At 42.6% G+C, this 21,163-nt stretch overlaps 1 protein-coding gene across 1 annotated transcript; it reads right to left on the bottom strand.

Moving 5' to 3' along the window:
• Positions 1-3,382: 3,382 nt before the first annotated feature.
• On the bottom strand, positions 3,383-17,957 carry UGDH (UDP-glucose 6-dehydrogenase). Its single transcript, XM_075752302.1, has 12 exons — positions 17,781-17,957; positions 16,864-17,032; positions 14,553-14,654; positions 12,999-13,199; positions 12,716-12,913; positions 12,091-12,238; positions 10,834-10,928; positions 8,741-8,871; positions 7,904-8,037; positions 6,160-6,251; positions 5,962-6,072; positions 3,383-4,637 (listed from the first exon to the last, which is right to left on the bottom strand). The coding sequence occupies exons 2-12, from the start codon at positions 17,023-17,025 to the stop codon at positions 4,527-4,529; spliced, it is 1,485 nt and encodes a 494-aa protein (XP_075608417.1). The 5' UTR covers positions 17,026-17,032; positions 17,781-17,957; the 3' UTR covers positions 3,383-4,526.
• Positions 17,958-21,163: the final 3,206 nt, after the last annotated feature.

The following is a 21,163-nucleotide window of genomic DNA, read 5'->3' as shown; positions in this document are numbered from 1 at the left end:
GTATGTCAATCGCTTCATTCTGTCAGTTTGTTTCACAAAGCAGCCATAAAATATTTTAAGAAACATTAATCTTCCTTGCAATCAGGAAAACATCAAACTGAGTTTTGGGAATATGATTTTAAGTTGACACAGACACTTTAAAAGAATGAATAGTCTTTTTTAGCATCATTACATCAATCTACTACACTACAGTGAAGCATAATTAAATGTTATGCAGCTGACTAGAGAACTGCTGCAGCTTCCAGTGATTTCAAGTCTTTAGGTTAAATCAGCAAAGCCAGAGTACTCATTTAAGAGTAGTTTTAATTTTTTTTCCTACTTCATCAATAATTAATATTTGTCCCCTCCATTTAAAAATAAAATGTCAAGTATTTATGCTTCTTTACGACAACGTGTTGCAACTTGTTGCAGGTGTTCAACTTGCAATAGAAATTCCCAGCTTGGAATAGAAAAAGCAAGTGATGAAAACTGACTCCAGTATTCCTAAAGCAATCATAGATAACCCATTATGCTTTCCTGCATTGTTGTACAATTCATTTCAAACTTCAGCTGTTGAACAAGATTATAGTACTACTGTAAAGTCTAGATCAACAGAAGAACCTCAGGTGGTAGAAATGTAAACCTGTTGGCCAATACAAAATCTCACCACTACTTCACCACGCAAATCTCATGAAGTTCAGCAAGGCCAAGTGCAAGGTCCTGCACCTGGGTCAGGGCAATCCCAAGCACAACTACAGGCTGGGCAGAGAATGGATTGAGAACAGCCCTGAGGAGAAGGCCTTGGGGTCACTGGTGGACAAGAAGCTCAACCTGAGCCGGCAATGTGTGCTTGCAGCCCAGAAAGCCAGCCATGTTCTGGGCTGTATCAAAAGTGACCAACAAGTCAAGGGAAGGCAATTCTCCCCCTCTCCCCTGCTCTTGTGAGACCCACCTGGAGTACTCTGGGGCCCCCAACATGAGGACATGGAGCTGTTGGAGCAAGTCCAGAGGAGGGCCATGGAGATGATCAGAGGGCCGGAGCACCTCTCCTATGAAGACAGGCTGAGAGAGTTGGGGTTGTTCAGCCTGGAGAAGAGAAGGCTCCAGGGAGACCTTATTGCAGCCTTCCAGTGCCTAAAGGGGGCCTACAAGAAAGCTGCAGAGGGACTGTAGCAATAAGACAAGGGGTAATGGCCTTTAGCTGAAGGAGGGGTCGATTTAGATGTTAGAAAGAAATTCTTCACTGTGAGAGTGGTGAGGCCCTGGAACAGGTTGCCCAGAGAGGCTGTATGCCCCATCCCTGCAAGTGTTCTAGGCCAGCCTGGATGGGGCTTTGGGCAACATGGCCTAGTGGAGGGTGTCCCTGCCCGTAGCAGGGGGGTTGGAACTAGGTGATCTTTAAGGTCCCTTCCAACCCAAATCATTCTATGATAATTGCTCCTATACTAACTAGTCTTGGTCAAAACCATGTTTGTTCTATTCACTTGGAATATTCTTTGCTATCATATGCCTGGAACCAGATTAGTTTTAGCTGCACAAAGGGTTGAACACATACACAAAAGGAAACCAGTACATCTTGCCTAGCATTTAAAATTTGTCTATACACATCTTAATTTATGCAGTCTACATCATACTATTCATAGGCTTGTTAAAGCTGGATTTGCTTCAGCTGTTGTATTCACATTTATGCAGTGAAAAGCAGTGTTACTGTGGGATTGTATTTTAAGACCCCATACAAAGAATTTCAGGGTACAAGAGTCCGTTACTCATATTACACAATTCTCATCAAGAATTACATGCTGTAAGATCCCACAGACGAAGCCTCAATAGCATTAAAACCCATCTCTTAGACACACTACTCAAGCCTTCAAAGCAGGAATGCAAGTCATCTGTAATTATTATTTCCCTGGCAACTGCACTCAAGATGATGGCTTATGATTCACAGTGCTGCAAAAGCTTCCAAAGCTTGCTCTGTTGGCCTGCAGTAAGGTTCTCTTGCATATACGCGAGGTAAGTATTGCAGCATCCCAAAGGCATGTGCCACTAGCTGTTCAGATTCATCCCCCTATCCCAGTGTCCCACTAAAAGAATGCAGCCACCAAGAAACTAAAGCTGTTTCTCCAACAAAGCAAGGCAAATGCCAGTTTTACCAGTTTTACCCCTTGTAGCTCCTCAAAGGATCTGCCACCCTACCTTTCCTAAGAAAAGGGAGTTAAGAGTGATCCCACTACAGTGAACTTGCTTATTCTTTATCAATTAAGCTGCAAGTCACTATCCAGGCTTTGACCAAGTCTGCAAGCAAACCAGCAAAAGGAGTAGGGGTATAGCACCTAGTTTCTCTGTCTCCTTGGGACCACATGTGAAGAGCTACTGGAAGCCTCAGGAACGCTGACCAGCCTTAGAGCTCTTGCACATTCCTAACAGGAGCAATGGTTCATCTATCCACTTCAAATCAATGAGGACAAGTCCCCTGCAGAGGCACTACTATTATGACTGTGTGCAAGTTTCTGAAAAGCATCCTGATTTTCTGAAGCCGCCCTGTTAAGATGAGCCCTGAAGCAGTGCTGTGCTACCCTGAACATAGTTCAGGCCAAGAGATCCTCGAGCACAACTTGTCAATACCCTCTCAGTCCCCAAGGAGAAACGACCAACTTGCCCTCTCAGGTGCTAGGGGGCAGAGGTAGTCAAGAAGATGCCTACCTGCAAAGGCAGGGTCACCTACCTGCAGGATTACAATGCTTATGGATACCACAACTGTGTTACAGGGTCCTCCCTGCTCTGTGGGGTTGTAGCAGAGCAGTGCTAGTGAATCAGGAAGAGATGATGGCATGATGAAAGATGACAGTTTGATTTCAAGCCCCCATAGCTCCCACTCACTTTGACTAGCTTCTGATCTGCTCCTCACAGAATTCTGCAATAGGACAAAGAGCCCAAGGCATATTTGCCCAAAGCACTCAGTCATTGCTGCATCCCAAGTCCCTGTGTGGAAGCCATTAACATGCCAAATTCAAAAGCATCTGGCTTAAGGATACAGCTATTTCAGTCAGGTAGCTGTCTTGTATTGTCTACCCAAATTGTTATACACATTCCTCAAATCTTCAAATGGCTGTCCTAAAGCTTGCATTGTATCTGTACTTCTGCGGGGAAATAGTTTTGATAACAGCACTCATCGCCAAGATGACACTGATCTTATGCTCTGTTTAACTATTGATATAGCATTCCGGAAGACACCTGTTGAATAAATTCAGAAGGTATTATGTGACTAATTACAGGATAATTCTCTAACATCCCAACACTTATTCATCTAAGACATCTATGCCTTCTAGTCTGAAACTTGTTCATGGTCATCCTTCTCTATCCTCCCCTCCATCTCACAACCCCATGCAACAAGCCACACACAAACTTTGTCATATCAAGGATTTTAATAGCACTGGCCAATTGAGAATAATAAAAACAAGTAGAAATAAAGTAATAGTGAAGGCAAAAATAACAAGATAACATAGAAAGTATTCATTCCCGCTAATTAAGTGAGGTAGCAAGCTGACTAACTTATGGGGCTGAGTTTTTATGTTTAATAATTTCTTAACAGCAGAGAATAATTTTTGCAGATTTGTTAAGAAAGCTGCTTTCAGATGAAGTATGCAAGCAGAAAGGAAGGAAAAAGATAACCATCAGGTAGCTTTGAGGCCAATGTTTGCCTTCTACTTGGTCACACACCAAATTACAGTAATTCTGCTTCAATTCAATATTCAAATAAGCAGAACACTCCTCTGCTGAAGATGAATTGTATTGCTGTTACTTAGGAAAAACTTGCCCCAGGAATCTGATTAGATCAATAATTTAGATGGGTGCACATGGAATGTAGGCAAGACAGCCAGAGAAACAAAAGTGAAGATCTGCCAGTGGATCAGTTTAGAGCTGCTAGTCCACTGTCTTTAGTTACGTGATAGATGCCTGCAGAACCATCTGGCCTCCCAAGAGATGCCGTTTAGACTGCATCAGTGCCCACTGAGCCCAACTGGAATCAGGGTATTACTGGTGCAGTTACCTCTGGTTTAGGGCTCAACCAAATCCTACCAAATTCACTTAGAACTTCCGACTTCAATGTCAGTCAGAGCAAGCATTTAACTGGGCAAAGAATTACCCCAAAAGAAAAATGAAGAATCAGTGGGACCAAAATTCCTGATTACTTTAGTCCAGTTATGGACAGTGAAAAGATGTTTTATTTCTTTTGCTTTTGTATCACTTGAGATGTTTAAAGTGCAGTTTAGGAACATTTCTGGAAGCAGGAGTCTGCAGTTTGAAGATAACTTTTCCACTTAAGAGATGATTCATTATTAAAAACAGATCGGTACCATCTTCAGTAACCAAAAAAATTGCTATAAAAATAGAGATTTGAAAATAGACTGAATTCACATGTACCAGGTACCATTTCTAGTGTAAAACTGGTTTTTAGTTTATGAAAAATATCTTTCCTTAAAAAAGCATAGGCTTACAGTTATTATCACTAAGAAGGTCCACAGAATTCCTTCAGTACCTATTAAACATTATACTCTAGGCTTTTTGACAGGTGGGTCCTGGAGGCTGAACTTAGGAATTTCACATGAAGAAGCAAAAGGAATTCTTTTGGCTGACACCTTCTTCCCAATTGTTTCAATCTGAAAGAGAAAACACATTTAGGAAGTGAGTGTGGCAGGGTAACAGAATCGCATCAGCCTATAAGGAATCTACAAACTAAATCCAGGACCATGACTACATTTCATGAATGCTAGAATAACACAAGCCAGAAAACAGTGTGCCCAGGGACAGTTTCTGGGATTGGAGTTGCAAACAGGTTTCTAAAAAACAGCTTTTCACAGGTGCCTGCTTTGCCTATTCAAAGCTGCATCTTGCTAATTTGAACATTTATGTGCCTCAGCTTCTGTAGGACTATCAGTACAAATATCATAAAATGTTTTCAGGTATTTATAAAGCAGGGGTTTGGCCTCCTTTGTCTAAATTTATATTGGCTAAGTTAGGATAGAAGCAGCTTTTTCCCCCCCTCCTTAATGCAATGGGATGTATTTGAAACAGCCTCTGAAAGGCCAAAGGCAGCCAACTCTATAGAAGAGAAAGTATGTAACACAGCTGACACGTGTAAACCAGGTACTGCAAAATTTGAAGAGTGACACGGGTTCCCCTGATTTTTAGGTCAGAACTTGTAGAGGACGAAAAATAGTAAAATAGTTCAGATGCTCAGCAAGGAGAGCTGTAGCTTTCCCTCAAGTAGTACAGGGAAGATGCAAAGCACCAAAAGACAATGTGTCAATTTAAACTATCTTAAGTAGTAAATTTAAACAGAAGTTTAATGATTATGTTCTAGACATTTAAACAGTTCAGATGTACAACTCTTTTCAGTGTGTTGATGTAACCAAGTAGTTATGTCAGCTATATGTACTATATTTGCCCATAACAGCTTCAATGGACTAGTTAAAGCAATTTCTACAAGCCTGTTCAGTGTAATAATCATGTGTAGTTTAAGCAGGGGAAAATGGCAGGAGAGCCATGGCCATTATACAAGTAATCACAGTACTCAGGAGTACACAGAATGAAACACAACCAAAACACACATCTGATCTGGCTTGTAGATTTTGTACTGGTTGTGCCTGGCTGAAATGCTTCTATCAGATTATTCAGGTGATTTTAGTATTAGTCAAATTCTGCCTATGCAAGAAGCGCTTCAAGGCACATTTACACTGCTGAATGTTGACGGCATAGGCTGACGTAGCTCGGATTTTAACAGAGTATCAGTCTACAAAAGCAGGAAGGTACTGGAGGAAGAGAGCACTAGTGACAAGACTGAAGTACAGATGGGTTTAGATTTAAATCCTCACCTGAAGAGATTTTTTTCCCCTTGCTACAGAGTCATTGCAGAGCAAAAGCAAGAGAGAACAGAGAGCAAAAGGAAAGAAACATAAGAATCAACATCACCCCGGTGATTACCTGGAAGCCAATGACTTGTAGCTCATTGTGAAGATCATCTAGAACTCTCCTACCATCAAAGATAAATGCAGGCTTCAGCATCTTCTTATGAATACGTTCATAATCCAGCTCCTGTAATGGGTTAATTAAAGCAGACGGAATAGATAAACAGCATAACACTCCTTTTCTTTAAGTTTAGTTTGAAGATCACATTTTTACCTTAAACATGTCCCATTCAGTGCAAATCACAAGGGCATGAGCTCCATCACAGGCTTCATAGGGGTCTTTACTTATGGTGACCAACCGAGACACTAACAGAAGGAAAATACAGTTTTATTATGCACTTTAGTACCAGTCTGGTACTCTCTTGGCAAACTAATCTCCTTCCTTGCCCTACTCAAACAAGGAGCATTTCAGGACAGAATACATCTCTAGATGAGTGACAAGACATTTGTCACTTTGATTTTACTTATTTAAATGAAAGCAGCTGTCACCTGGCATCTGAATAGAGTCAGGGCACTTAAGTGTTTGAAGTTAAGCATTCAAGTTTGATTTAAACAACCAAGAGCATCTCTAGAATTAGAAGTTACACTGGAGTGTTCAAATGTCTTGTTGTACAAGGACAGACATGGAGCTGTTGGAGAGAGTCCAGAGAAGGGCCATGAAGATGATCAGAGAGCTGGAGCACCTCTCCTATGAGGACAGGCTGAGAGAGTTGGGGTTGTTCAGCCTGGAGAAGAGAAGGCTCCGGGGAGATCTAATTGCGGCTTACCAGTACCTGAAGGGGACCTACAGGAAAGATGGTGAGGGACTGTTTATCAGGGAGTGTAGTGACAGGACAAGGGGTAATGGGTTTAAGCTAAAGGAGGGTCGATTTAGATTAGCTGTCAGAAAGAAATTCTTTACTGTGAGGGTGGTGAGGCACTGGCACACGTTGCCCAGAGAGGTTGTGGAGGCCCCATCCCTGGAAGTGTTTAAGACCAGGTTGGATGAGGCTTTGGGCAACATGGCCTAGTGGAGGGTGTCCCTGCCCGCAGCAGGAGAGTTGGAACTAGATGATCTTTGAGGTCTCTTCCAATCCTAACCATTCTATGATTCTATGAAATGCCAACCCTCACAAAGATCCCTGCCTGTGCAATAGCAGCACACCACAGTTGCTATCTAACAGTCAACACTAGAAGAGATAACATGTCTCATTATGATACATGCCTTCATCCTCTGACTGCCTCAGCAGCTGCCTAGAGGCAACCCTCCCACCCCTCTCTAATTCAAGGGATGCCAAATAAGGTACACTCTTCACTTCTCCATCACAGCTCATTTTCCTCCATTCTCTTCACCTCTAGAAGCCCTGTATATCCTTCTCCTTCATCCATCATTTCCATTCTCCCCAACAAGGGAAGAAAAAATCCTAAGTACCCCCTGCTTCTCCCCAAGAACCTTCTAGTCATAAATGATTACTTTAAAGTCTTCTTGAATTTAAGGGAACAGATGAATTTGGAAGTGATTTGGGGGAGTGAATTCCAGAGTGAATTTTTACAGTGAATTCCAGAATTATTTCTTTATTTCTACTTTACATATGCAAACAAGAACTAAGGTAGGATAGGACTCAGGACACAAAGGAGTCAAGAGAACACACTAGTCTTTCCTACTTCTAGACATTCTTCTTTCTCTTCCTTTTAATTATGCAGAAAGTTTGTGTGTATTCAAATGAATATTTATCAGAAAAGTATACAATAGTACAGAATTAGTATCTATAAAAGCTAGGGGGAAGGGGAAGAGTTACAGTAATCCTCTGAGCTATGACAGTCATCTGGTAAGTGTAGCCAACAGCACATTGCCATGGTGAAAGTGAATTTACAGTACTTAGACCTTGTGTATTTTAAGAATAGGGTGGGGGTTTTCTTCAGGGGGGAGGGGAAGGGTGTGTGTTTGACAGGAATAAGCTTTACATCAGCACTCTTACCTTGGTTATCTTCTGAAACACCCAGATGCGAGAGATCCAAGATTATTTGTTCCTTAGGTACTTTAGGATCATAGATATGGAGCTTTGCTCCTTCATCCATTAAGTATTTGCTGATGTAGATACTGGATGACTCTCTAGGGAAGTGAATCAGAGAACCAGATGGCGTGTTCTAAGTAATGAAAGTCTTCAAGTGTCATGATATGCAATGCCAGGGGTTTTTTTTTTTTACATAAGCTTTACATTAAACATCTTAATGGTAATCCATGCCAGCAGCAAACTTGAAATTTTAAGGGACACCAAGGAAAGTAATATGAAAAACAAGTTTACATCTCTCACCGTGAGATACTAAGCCCCAGGACTCCTAGTGACCGTAATTAATAAGGCATCAATCTTATAAGCATTCCCACAAACTGCAGTTTGGGGGGGTGTTGTATAAAGTTTGAGCTTTACAGGAAAACAGAATTCACCACCTTTGGAAATGAAGCTGAAACTTTGGATTCACATAGCCATTTAGAATTAGCTGCAAAAACATTTTCATTCTTTTCTGTGGACAATGGAAGCATTCTAGTCCTTATTAACTTGCATAAGCAAAGATAGATTTTGACAGAGTTATCTCCTCTAGCTTCTGAATGATTCAGGTATGTTGTAGAGGTCAAGAATGAATTGTCTCATCCATTTAAGAAAGACTAATCCTTGTTACAAGCCAATTCAGACACAAGAGGTTAAGGGGCCCATATTTAATCTGGTTTTATTAATGCAATTCAATTGGGGGTTTAGCTGCATAGCTGGTGACAAGTGTAGGGAACCTATATTAAAGAGCTGAAGTTGCTTTCTTACCTTGTGTCCCCAGTATCCTTTTTGAATGCAAACCCTAAAATAGCAATCTTCTTATCAGTGACAGTATTGAACAAGCTGTCAATAATGCGGGAAGCAAATCTTCTTCTCTGATAATCATTCATGTCTATTACCTGAAATTATATATAGCATGATGGTACAGAAGGGAGTAATTTTAAACTATAAACTAATTCTATTAACAATCAAGCAAAACTACCCACATAAGTTTAAGGCTTAAAAAAACCTAAGTTTTTATTCAGTCTCATAAGTAATCCAAAGATAAGTTAATTTATCAAATTGAGACAAATCATGAGGACTTGACCAATGTGGGCTGGGTCAAGAACACCAGTGCTTTAAGGAAGCAGAAGGTGCAGGTAAGTGGTTGTACCACATGGACACAGCACTCTTTACCTTACCCTAACTCTGCAGCAGCTATTCTTACTATCTGATTTGTCCACGGCTTAATAAGCCATATAGAAACACTGCAAAGAATTGCTCTTAAAACAGAATGAGAGCACACAGAAGCATTAAAAGCACTTTAAACTAGTTTATATCAACAATGCAACCTTTTAGGCTTTTGTTAAACAAAAGAACACCTCCACACAGAGAAAACTGTAAGTGTTCCTATGCCTTTGGTTTGCCAAGATACCAAGTAGGTTGCATTTTAATAAAGATCCTTGTAATCTCAAAGGACAGAAAACCAAACCAATTATGTCTTTTTCAAGACAGTATTAATTATCCTCCTTATTCATTAGATTATCGTGAGGTAAAATGGTTAATTCCTGCAGCTTCTGCTGCCCCAAGGGTTGTCTGCTTACATCTTATACTGAGAAAAAGCAGTAGTTCTTGAAGTAAATATCAGAACATACAGCTCCTTCTCTTTCCTACTGTGCCAAAGCATCCAAGTCCTACACTGAACCAAACCTCTCCTGGACGTTTGTGCATGGTTCATGCGGTATGTTAGCCTCACTTCACTGACAGGATCATAAGCCTCTTCACCATGGACTAGACTATCCTAATGTAAGAAGCTGACAAAAGTTACAGATAGCACTGTGAAGGATGGCCGAGTTTTACCAGCAGTTATGTGGGAATGATGAGTGAGATCCAGCCAAGCTTCAGACAATTGGAAATGAGTACTAGGGACTTTTGGGGGAATAGAACCTTGTGAAGCCAACAGAGCCTAAGTAACCCCACCATCAGCAGTACCACATGGCCATGATGACCTAGGTAATGGTATAAGAAATATTGCACTTCAGTATGGATGTGGCACAACTGACCAATGATGAAAGTAATTATGGGCAAGTTGTTCATTTGGCAGCAGACTGGGACAGAGAAAAGTGAGGGGGAGGAGGCTAGACAAAAGGAAGATTGAAGAAAGGAAAGCTGCTAATAAGATAGGCAAATCATGTGTCTAGTATTCTGGGGGCATTTGCTAGGCAGCCTTGTACTTGATCACCACAGCCTAAATCAGGACAATAGACCAAAGCAGTTCTTCTGACCTTACCACATAGGTCAAAGCTCCTGCCTCAGTCAGGACTGGGAAGAGGAGTGAGTTGCTTTCATAGGTTCACAGGGAAACACTTGCTAGTACAGACTGAGCATCCTGGTATTGCTGCATTGGTGCTAGGCCTGAGAGCACCCATGTCTTCCCAACCATTCCTAACGTTAACCAGGGAACGGCAGCAACTGTGTTTATTTAAAAGAATAGCAACTTCTGATGAGTTATTTCAGAAAAGAAACTGTAGAAGTAGACCCTAAGGAAAAGGTCATAAGCTCTGAATTCAAAGTAGACAGAGATAACCAAGTGCAAGAGGAAGACAGGAGTCCAGACATGCTTGTACTTCACATTTTCTATTGCTTTTTCTAGACAACTTCCCAATCCATTTGATCCAGATAACTTAATTCACCCCCAAAATGCCTAAGCACCCATGAGTATCAAATGCCAGTGTTAAGCCAAGGATCCTAAAATGTAAAGATGATCAACATTAAGGTATCTGCTCCTTAAAGGAGAAACACAGATTATATGTGGACAGTGCTCAAAAGCTGAATGCTGAAGAAACACACACCCCTCAAAAAAATTAATGAAGAACTTGTACCTGTTGCCAGTAGCGGGCTACTTCAGGTAAGTTCAGTGCCTCACAGAGGTACACTAAATTCAAGACATCTTTCTGAAAACAGCTACCTCCAAACCCTGAAAAAGAAAGTGGTTATTTTACAGGTGACTAAGGTACCATAACATGATTTTCTGGAATCAAGTAGTTTTTGGCAATCATTGACACAGCATTGTAATTCCCCCCCCCCCCCCGTATTTCACTGCTAGCAGAATGAAAACCTTACGAATCACCCAAAATCCAACTCCTGGACCTACATACTTTGTCAGTTACAGAAGCCCTAAAATCTCCTTCAGGTCCCATTGAAGTCAATGGAAGTTCTAACCCAGTCTCAGGCCCCTAGTTTATTACACATGGGTGGACCAGCTCCTGGGTTTGCTCTCCCGTAAAAATTTAGATGAATATTTCTCAGAACAATTATGTTAAGATTAGGTTCTTTTCTCCCCCACCTGCAAATGGTTATCTAATCATTGCCAAGAACCAAAGATCACCAGCTGTCTAAGGGAGAACTGAGATAATTAGAGGGATCCTTGACCCCTAGAACTTTGGTCAAAGTCTCAGAAGCAACATATTGTAGCAGGAATTACAATAACCTAATAGGAATTTTTGTAGGGTATTTGCAATCTACTTCTCACTCTTGCATAGACTCTAGGAGAGGTTATATTTAATAAGGTTCTTTTAAAGTCACACTTTCTCTTTCTATCATGAAGACTGTAGCCATACAGATAGGCTTTAGTTTTGTCCTCTAAGTTTGAAAGTTTGTAGTACTGATCACTACTTTATCACATCTTACTCTAGTAAATCTAAACAAACTGAATTCATCATACAAATTAGAAGTTGCCAACACACATGCTGATCTAGAGATATCCCCTTCCTCAGGCCACTGACAGCAACTCCTGAACTAAATGGCAGCAGTTACAATTGGGAAGACATCTTGGAGAGAACTACCATCAGTCATGCTTCAGAAAAATAAAGTTGCAACTTTTCTTTCCAGTGACACAGGCAGGATAAACCACGCACTCTGAACTCTTAGGTTTCCGATTGCCAGGGTCTAGCGCAACCTCAATCCTAGACATTTTACCAGAAAAACTGATTTACAGTACTCCTCTACAGCAGTATTTTCACACACACGCTGTAGAAGATTTTAGAGTATCAGATCATTTACTTCAAAACACTACTAGTAGGCTTACTGCATTATTAAACAAAGCCCAAAAAAACCAAAAAGGGATTTTTTTTGTTTACCAACACTGGCTTTCAGAAACTTATTTCCAATTCTTTGGTCTGTTCCAATAGCTCTTGCTACTTCTTCAACATCTGCTCCTGTAGCTTCGCACAGAGCACTGATTGAGTTAATGCTGCTGATTCTTTGGGCAAGGAAAGCATTGGCTGCCTGTAAATAAAAAACATAGTAAAGAACTTCATTTTTCCAGAAACCAAGATGCCCACAGAATAAAGGGAATTACTACTGGAAGGATTACTTTAGTATCTGTGTAACTGAGATAAAAAGGTAACATAACCTGTTTGATACATAAATGCCAGTTAATGGCATCTAAGCAAAAACAATGTAATGCTTTAATGCTTGCAGACTTTGAAACATTTCATGATGGTAATCAGTTTCTGCAGCACCGGAGGTTTACTCTTTAATAACACAGCAATAAAAGTGAGAAAAGGATTTAATGGAAAGTTGATGTCATGTATTAGCTCAACTGAGATAATTAGAAAAGATTAATATCCTTTGATATACATACTGGGTCCTCCCAACCTTGTCTGTCTGTCCTAGCTGCACTCAGAGTTAGTGAACCTCTGCTTCTGAGCTTTGTCTCACATCCTTTCCTCAGTGCAGACAACAGCAGTGAGTAACACTAACCAGTTTAGAAAGTTCTGATGACCAGGTATTGGTTGTGAGGATTTTTTCTTTGGGTACCCAGTGCTCATAAACAGCACAAAGAGCACGGACAGCTTTCTGTCCCTCTGGAGAATCATCTCCACCAATAAGCACTCTGTCTGGGTTCTTCAGGTCCTTGATGGCTGTTCCTTCTGCAAGGAACTCTGGGTTAGACAGCACCTATGGGCACAGAAATAAAAAAAAACAAATAAAAGCCAGAAGCAACAACCTTCCTTTAAACACACAACTCAAAGATTATGCTTACCTGCAAATCTAAGTTAGGCTTAGTGTTAGCATCAAATATTCGACGAATGCTCTCTGCAGCACGTACTGGAACTGTGCTTTTCTCAGTGACAATTTTATAGCCATTTGAGTTTTGTACAATGCGCCTAGCACAAGCTTCAATGTATTTCAGATCAGCTGCTCGGCCTTTTCCCATACCATAGGTCTTCGTCGGAGTGTTAACCTAGTTACAAATACATGGAGGGGGGAAGAAATGTTGTAGGTCTCAACACAAGAGCTACTGACAAGGTGAAATTGTTAAGAATGACAGTTTCCTTCCCAGAGTCCAGCTTGCTTCTACCCCAGAATTAATCTAGTTACCATATCAGATGAACAGCTATTAGCTTTCTCAATTATTCTGTCTTCTAAAGAAAGCTCATTGGGCTCTATTCAAATAGAATTTAAACAAGAGCAATTCATAGCAGCTCTGCAGGCTTTGGTGAACCTTAGCCCTTACTGTGGTAAAACCAGTAATTTCTTCATGATTACAGCCAGCCACCTTTTGTTTCCTGTCCCACATTAGGAGTGCAAAAATTCACGTTATGAGAATCTTACAGCTAGTAAGGCAGTTACAGTTTAAAACCACTTCGCAGTGAAACCAAAGTATAGAATTGCTGAAGATTGCTGTACTGAAGTACAAAGAAAAGGCAACATGAGGGAAAACACGTCATTTGGATTAAGACAGAAGGTCCTTTTCATTACAAGCTGAAAGAAATGGCAACAATATGTAAAGCACAACAGCATGTTTTAAACCAAGGACAGGTGCCAATATATGGCCTGTATTAGTGACAGCCATCCAGTCAAGTAGCATTCATTTTAAGCTTAATGAATAGACAAAAATACTATCAGAAAGAGCTCTGTACTGAGGTGCCCTAACAAAGAAGAGCTCTCAAGAAAAAAGGGCATAAGTAACAAAAATAACTGTGGCCTACCAAGATGAATAGCAATCAGTTCTTTTGGATTCTGCATTAGGAACAACCTTCTAGATTACAAAAGGTCACACTGTTTATGTTTGACTGGATCCTCTTCCTAGTGGTGTAAACAGCTTAGAATTATTAAAGCTAGAAAATATTAAAGCCAGCCCCTCTTCCATTAATACACTGTTTTTTTAAAAGCTTTAGAAATAAGTCATCTTTGTAATCCAATAATAATCAGTATGATTTTTGCATCCCTTTCTAGGAACTATGTCAATATCAAAGTCCCATGGATTTCAGCAGTACACTGCAATGACAGATCTGCACTATATGCTGCTCTAAGACCTCACACATGTAACCAAACTTAATGCCAACATTTTGACTTAGAGCCTGTTTGTCAAATGATCTACTGGCTACAAGAAACAGATTAAAATACAACAAAAAAGCTTAACACTTTTCCCACAATACACAAAGACAAGGAGAAAACTGGCACCCTGATATGACATTGCTAACTGAATTTATATGACAAAACAAAGGCCTCTTCCTAACATAAAAGCAACATGATTTGATAATGAAGAAAAAAAGGACAAACACACACAACCACCTTCTCCACCTGAACTTACAGAAATAAATACAAGATCGGCTTCTCTAATGGCATCATCAATACTGGTTGAAAAGAAGAGGTTTCTTCCTCGACAGGATTCTACCACTTCTTTTAACCCTGGCTGGAAAAAAAAAAAGCAGGAAAAAAGCAGTTAATGTATGTTTTCAGTTTGCCAGATGTAAAGTAAAGCTTCTGAAGATTTACTTAGTAAAAAAATAAACCCATTCCTTATTCCAAACACTCAAAAATGCCATCACTAAACTTTCAGCCACACTGAATTGTTATTTCCACAACGAGATTTTAGGCTCCAGTTATTCCCGTGCTCAATTCTATTACCACAGGCAACAATTAAAGAAATAACTGTAGGTGATGTTAAGTAGATTCAAGAAGTCTTACAATATTCCCCAGGCTGCAGAAGAGGTCCCAACTCCCCTTTTCCCTCAGCTACACATTCCATGATCTCCCCCAAGATCAGATCTAAAACTGATTCAGCACAAAAACCCCACAAAAGTCTTCCACCAAATTAGCAAGCCCAGATGCAGTGAAAGAAGGCAGTGAAGACACACAGGAGCTACAGACCACTCCTTTTGGCAACTACTCATGTTTGGACCAGATTAAACTTATGGCACCACACTTGCAGCATGGAAGAATCACAGGCACAATTTGATGAGATTCTTTCAAGAGACACATCCTATGCCAGAACACTTTCCTTTCCCCTTAACATCTCCACACAGGCAAGAGGAGCAGGAGACCATGTGTACACGAGCAATTCCCCATATTAGAAAGGTCTACAAAATTATTTAACTAAGATATAGTTATCATAGATAAAAGAAGCCTTTACTTTTTGTTTGAAAAATAAAGTCGTGCACTGTAACCTAGCAATCAGCTCTCCAACTTGAGACACCTATCATGACCTGAAATATTTGATTAAATGCCAGAAAAGCAAAGGTTCACTGAAGGGAGAGGAAAACAAACAGAAGCTTTCTTACACAAGACATTGTTGCTGTCTCACTTTATACCAAATACCTACTTAAAAGGAAAACAAAGGTCAACACAGGCAGAACAACATAGGTAACAACCTATCAAATGTTCCAACTATGGTCTTACTGGGTGTAAATAGAAAGGCAGCCCACTAGATAATTTCTAACACTGGAAAGAAAAAAACCCAAAAATACTAAAAACCTCACTGTGCAATGACTCAATTTTACAACTGTCTGAACTAATTCTTGGCAGTTTTTGTACATTCTTTGTAAGCGAAGGACACCATTCCTGGAAACAGATGTTATAAGTTTGGGTTTGGTGTTCTTTTTTTAAAAAAAACATGCCAAGACTAGCTCTACTTTAACTCATTCAGTTAAGTGTTTATAGTAAACAAAGTACTTGCTTTCATGATCTTTATTCATGTCTCACCTGCTAATCTGAGCATTATACACATTTTTTGCTTTGAGTGTGTATGACAAAGGAGGTCTAATAATCTTTGCTTAAAGAGTCACCATATAAGTTTAGTTTTAAGAGGGGGAAAAAACTACATTAGTGTTACAGCACAGACAGGATTCAGGTGACTTCTTATAGCAAAAAAGTAACTGTTAGTACCAGGCAACATGCCTTGTCTTTGGGAGACGAGTGAAGATAAGTTTTCACTCCCATTAAAGAAAAGAACTCAAACCTGTATCTCATGAAAGAATGAAGGAAAGAAAAAAAGAAACCTATTCTTTAGGGTAAAAAAGAATAAAAAATAAGTGCTACAAGAAGCAAAATAGAAAAATGCTTTATATATCTTCAAATTAAGTTAATTCTGTAATGAAATTTTATGTAGCCTAGTCTTCCTAGGCCTGATCAGAGGTTTATGGTACAAGTGAATCAGGAACATGACTGCCCCCATCTTTCAGCATTGTTAAGATAGACAGCACAGATTGTATTTTGCCGGTATTCAGAATGGGAATAAAGCTTACCACTCAGTATTATGCATTCATATTGTGCTACAACACAGTAGATACTATCTATAACTGCGTAAGAGGACTATATTGTGATTAAATCAGGCCCCAAAAGAAAGTCAGCATGATTTAGCACAATTCACTATATATACAATTACAGTTTTCCTTACTAGCCCCTTCATACATAATCTTTAAATACCTGCCTGCACCAGACATATTAAGTTACTTCAAAAATCTGGTTTAATGAGCAACAGTGACAAGCAGCTGTTCCAGAATACTCTTTCTGAAGGACATCACTGTGCTATACTTATCAAGCTTCAGAAGTGGGCCATGTAGTAGAAGGAAAGCAAATGCAACACTGGCTGGGAGAAGAGACAAACAGCAAGACACATTTACCTCATAGATTGGGAGTGTATCTGAATTCCAGGCATTGATTCTGGCCTCATTGACATCCACAACAGTAACTTTGATATTGGGGCACATCTGTGCAATAACACTACAGGTTGGCCCACCAACATAACCGGCACCAATGCAGCAAATCTTCTTTATTTCAAACATGACTGCTCTAGTAAGAGGAGGGGAAGAAAGGAAAATCAGGAGTTGTAAGTAAAAATACTGGCCAACAATTCAAGGAAATAAAAGAATTAATGATTTGAGATTTGATTATGCTGCCACAGACAGAAACATTTTCTTGCAGCTGATCTCTTGAAGCAAGCTGCAGTTATTCTCTCCCGCCCGGGAAGGCTTTGGAGCCTGCCCCGCTCCAGGAGCGGCAGCACACACGGACCATTGAGGAAGCGCTTTCTGTGGTCGCTTTGAAGCCTGCCAGCATAAATACCAGCCCCTCAGGCCGAGGAACTGCTGATGCCACGATAGTAACAGGCATGAGCACAGACCACTGTTGCGGGCAGCGTAGAGGGGGAGGGACCGCCGCAGCCCCACGGCGGGCAGAGCCGCGCCAGGCTGCGCTTGGCCGGGACCCCCGGGCCAGGCCCGGCCCCCGCCCTGTCCCCAGCGTCGCTCAGCCGGGAAAGGCGCCGTCAGCCCGGAGGCCGCAGCCCCCGCCTCCTCCCCGATGGAGGGAGCAGGCCGGAAAGCGACCCGGCTGTCCCCCCACTCGGGCCAGGGCCGACCCCCGCAGACTCCATCCTCGGGGGCCCAGTGAAAGGTTCCCGTCGGCAGCGGCAGAGAGCGGCTCCCCGACCTCAACCCGGCCTTAGGGGGCGGCAACTGACGGAAAACGCCGCCACCGCCCCAGAGAAGGCAGTGGGGGGACCCGCGGCCGGCATCGAAGCCGCAGCACAGAGACTTACTGCGAACGGGCGCGGTCCTGCGCCGCCGCCGTGGATCGAGCTGGAGCGCTGCAGCAAGGATGCTCAGGGAGACACTTCTACTACCAGCGAGGTGCCGGCAGCAGCCAAGGCTATTTAAACAGCCGCCGCAGGCCTGAGGCGGGGGCCCCCTTTATACCTGGGACGCCGGGCGAGGCCGGTCCCGGCTCCTCCCTTCTCCCGGGGGCGGGAGGCCGCCACAGAGTCCGCCCCGCCGACGGCGGCGAATGAGCGCTGGACACCTCAGGCGCCGTCGCCGGCCTGGCGTGGCCCGGGCCCGCTACAGCACAGGCGGCTGAGGGGCCGCAGGGTCCCCGGGACCGGCTGGGGTCGCCGCCGTCGGGCCTCGGGCCTCGGCCTGGGCGGGCCCCGCCGCAGCGGCCTCCCTCAGCCTTGAGCGAGGGAGAGCGGTGCGTCTCGGAGCGCTCGCCACTCTCGGGCGGGGCCCGGCCGCCGGCGGCCCTTTTCCGCATGTGTTAGCTCGGGGGTTTTTACTCCTCGTTCCCCTTGCTTTATTTTGGGGTTATTTTGCGTCCCGGCGGCTGGACCGGTGGCTGGTCTCACTGCATCTTTCGGGGAGAGGGGTCTAGGTCACAGCCTGCCCTCCCCCCTCCCCCCCGCCCAGAGAGCCACTGGAAGGGTCCCCAGACCATCTTGTCCCCACAGACTGGGGGTGGTGCAATGGAGAGTGTGTGCTCCTCCGGGCCCCCGGCAGCTCTGGGCTCCCAGGGGAGGCCAGGTGCCACCGGTGGGGTGGAGGGAGTCCAGCAGCGTGCCTCGCTGAACTGCTCACCTCTTCCCCTGCCTCAAGGCATTTTTATGAGGACCACGTTTTGGTGGTCAAATCTGTGTGTGAATCATTTTTGGTCCTTTAGCTAGGCTTACTGGGAAACACTGGGTGTGTTCTCTGCTGTAGTATAGTGCTGTGGCTAGAAACGTGGGTGGGTAACAGTAAAATACAGTGTTTAAAATCCAGATTGCAAACATTGCCAGGGTAAGGAAATACAAGGAGCTCGCACTTCCTTGCCCTTCTGATCTGGGCACGGCCCAGGGACCTGTTGCCTAGTTGTATTAAAGAGGTTAGATATTACTCTTGCCTTTCGTATAAATTTGACATTAGTATACTGCATCTGACTTTGGGAGCAGAAAGATTGTGAGAAATCTGCCGTCTTCCTCCATTGCATTCAAGTGTGTTTACACTGCATCCCCTAGAAGTTGGGGGGGTTTTGCTGCATTTGCAATATTGCATTTATGCTTCTAACAGATTACAATTTCTATGTTAAATGTTACCAAATGAGGTGGATAATATATGTGTGTCCTTGTTAATGTGAATAAAATACTACCTTGTTCTTAAATGGCATTTTTGTCCATAGATGTTAAAGTATATAAAAAAGAAATTGGAATAATTGTTTCTGTTTTCTATTTTACTCTGGAGGATCCGATCCTTCCCTAGAAGAATCTGTGCCTACTCAAGTGAGTCCTTTAGAAATGGTGCCATAAAACATGTGTTTCTACTGAAAGAGCCTACTGAGGTTTGCAATCTTGGTGCAGGATCCTGGCCGAGTCGATGTGGTTAGCCAAAGAACTGCCTGGAAAAGGTGCAGGGTTCACCGTGTTTATCCTGACATAAAAACAAGTAATGCCTTGTCTTATTGCTAATTTGCATACATGTCTCAATTTTGAACACATCCTTTTTTTTCCAGGGAAGCCTAGGCAATGCAGACAGAAGCTCAGTGAGCTCTTGCTGCCGAGTCAGTCTTATCTATACCCTTATCTTCTAAACCCCTGTCTATCTCCTTACGTCTCAGAATAGCCATACATGCATACATTTGTACTACTGAGAACTTCATCTGGTCCCTCTGTACATGCCTGTTGCTCTCTTGGCGAGGTCAAATCCACTCCAGATCCTTGATGACATCCCTGAAGGGTATTGGTATGGTAAGTGTGCTTAGCACGTACCTGACAAACAAGGGATGGATCTTCTCAACGCAGTGGCGGTCACTGTGTGCAAGGCCACCTTTGTGAAAAGGAGCTGCCTTTGCATGTTGCTGCACATGTGGGTAGTTGGGTAGTGGGTAGTTCATTAGAGTCAGCTAATACCTCATTACTGCGTTTGCTAAGAATGAGGGCAGGAGCTTCAGAGCCTTCCTGGGCTTGGAGGGGTTCAGGCATACATACCTCAGGAGAGTGCTGTGTCCAGTGCAATATAAAGAAACATAAGGATCTAATTCTCCACCTGTAACTATGCTAGTTTGCCAAGGAGATAGAAAGGGAATAGTTTTTGTGTCTGGTAATTATGGCCCTTTCCTGGGAGGGGAAAGGTCTGGGTTGTAGTCTATGGTCTGAGAGCTGGTTCAAATGTCTGAACAGCCCTTGGAGCAGGCAACGGACCCCTGTCTCTTTTCTCTCAGCAAAGGGCCTTCACTGATAGACTACACTGTCACACCCCCTGCCTGTGACATAGATCTTGAATTCTGTCTTACAGAACTGCTCAACTTGCCCGGAAAAGGTGCCAAGGGCTGCTTTTGTTTCCCTATAGCCTACATGCTGGTGCAGAGGGCTATGGGAAAAATGCAAGGCTCACAGTCGCTGCAATCAGAAGAGCAGGGAGCTTGGGTCTCCCCTCTCATTACAGAATAAATTCTGAATTGCAAGATGGGGGTTTTCCATTCAGGCAGGCCCATTTACCAATACGTAGAATTTTTTGCAAAACTGCACAGAGGCAATAAAGCTTATGTGAGGCTTCAGGGCATACCATGAAACCTCCTGAAGCACGCTGCTTGGGAAACGCAGCCCTGGGCTGCTACAAAGCAGATGAGGCCAGTTCACTGCTGGCCATGTTTTAAAATAGAAGTGCAAGTTCTGCTCCAGTTTTTTGAAGGCTCAGTGTAGACTGTGAATCCTTTTGTAGTGCAGGCTAAGTAACTTAAATAACACAAGGAAAGGGATTTTAGACATATGTTTTTCTTTAGCATTGCCAGTTAATTAGATCGGACAGATCCCTCTTCCAGCGTATTGGCCAGTCTGGACCTCAATCCGAGGCAGCCTTTCCTTCCCACTGGGTGGGGAGTTTGTGTATCTAAGTTGGGGCTATAGAGTCCCTTCTGTGAGGCAATGCCTAAAAATCAGGTGAGAAAAATGAAGTTTTGCAATACCCGTTTCTTGCAGGAACAGAAATTTGATAATCCTTCCTTCAAATTAGCAAAACATAATGCATAAATATTGTAGCTTGACAAATTCAGGTTCAAGACAGATGTTTTCTAATAGTGAAGATAAGTAACCACTGAAATGACAGAGAGACGGCAGAGACACCGTGTGTTGAACTGACCACAACCCCCATTCCCCGTCCCCCTGTGCTGCTGAGG

The sequence above is a fragment of the Balearica regulorum genome, chromosome 4, assembly GCF_011004875.1.
Source record: "Balearica regulorum gibbericeps isolate bBalReg1 chromosome 4, bBalReg1.pri, whole genome shotgun sequence".
NCBI classification, from domain to species: domain Eukaryota; kingdom Metazoa; phylum Chordata; class Aves; order Gruiformes; family Gruidae; genus Balearica; species Balearica regulorum.
The sequence above is the reverse complement of the archived record's forward strand: the minus strand, read 5'-3'. Positions and strand labels throughout refer to the sequence as shown.

Coding starts and splice junctions, on each gene's coding strand:
- UGDH (XM_075752302.1), bottom strand. CDS start 17,025: ATGTTTGAAATAAAGAAGATTTGCTGCATTGGTGCCGGTTATGTTGGT. Junction 14,655..16,863: donor ATACACTCCCAATCTATGAG/GTAAATGTGTCT, acceptor TTTTTTTTCCAG/CCAGGGTTAAAAGAAGTGGT. Junction 6,073..6,159: donor CTGAATGGGACATGTTTAAG/GTAAAAATGTGA, acceptor AACCCATTACAG/GAGCTGGATTATGAACGTAT.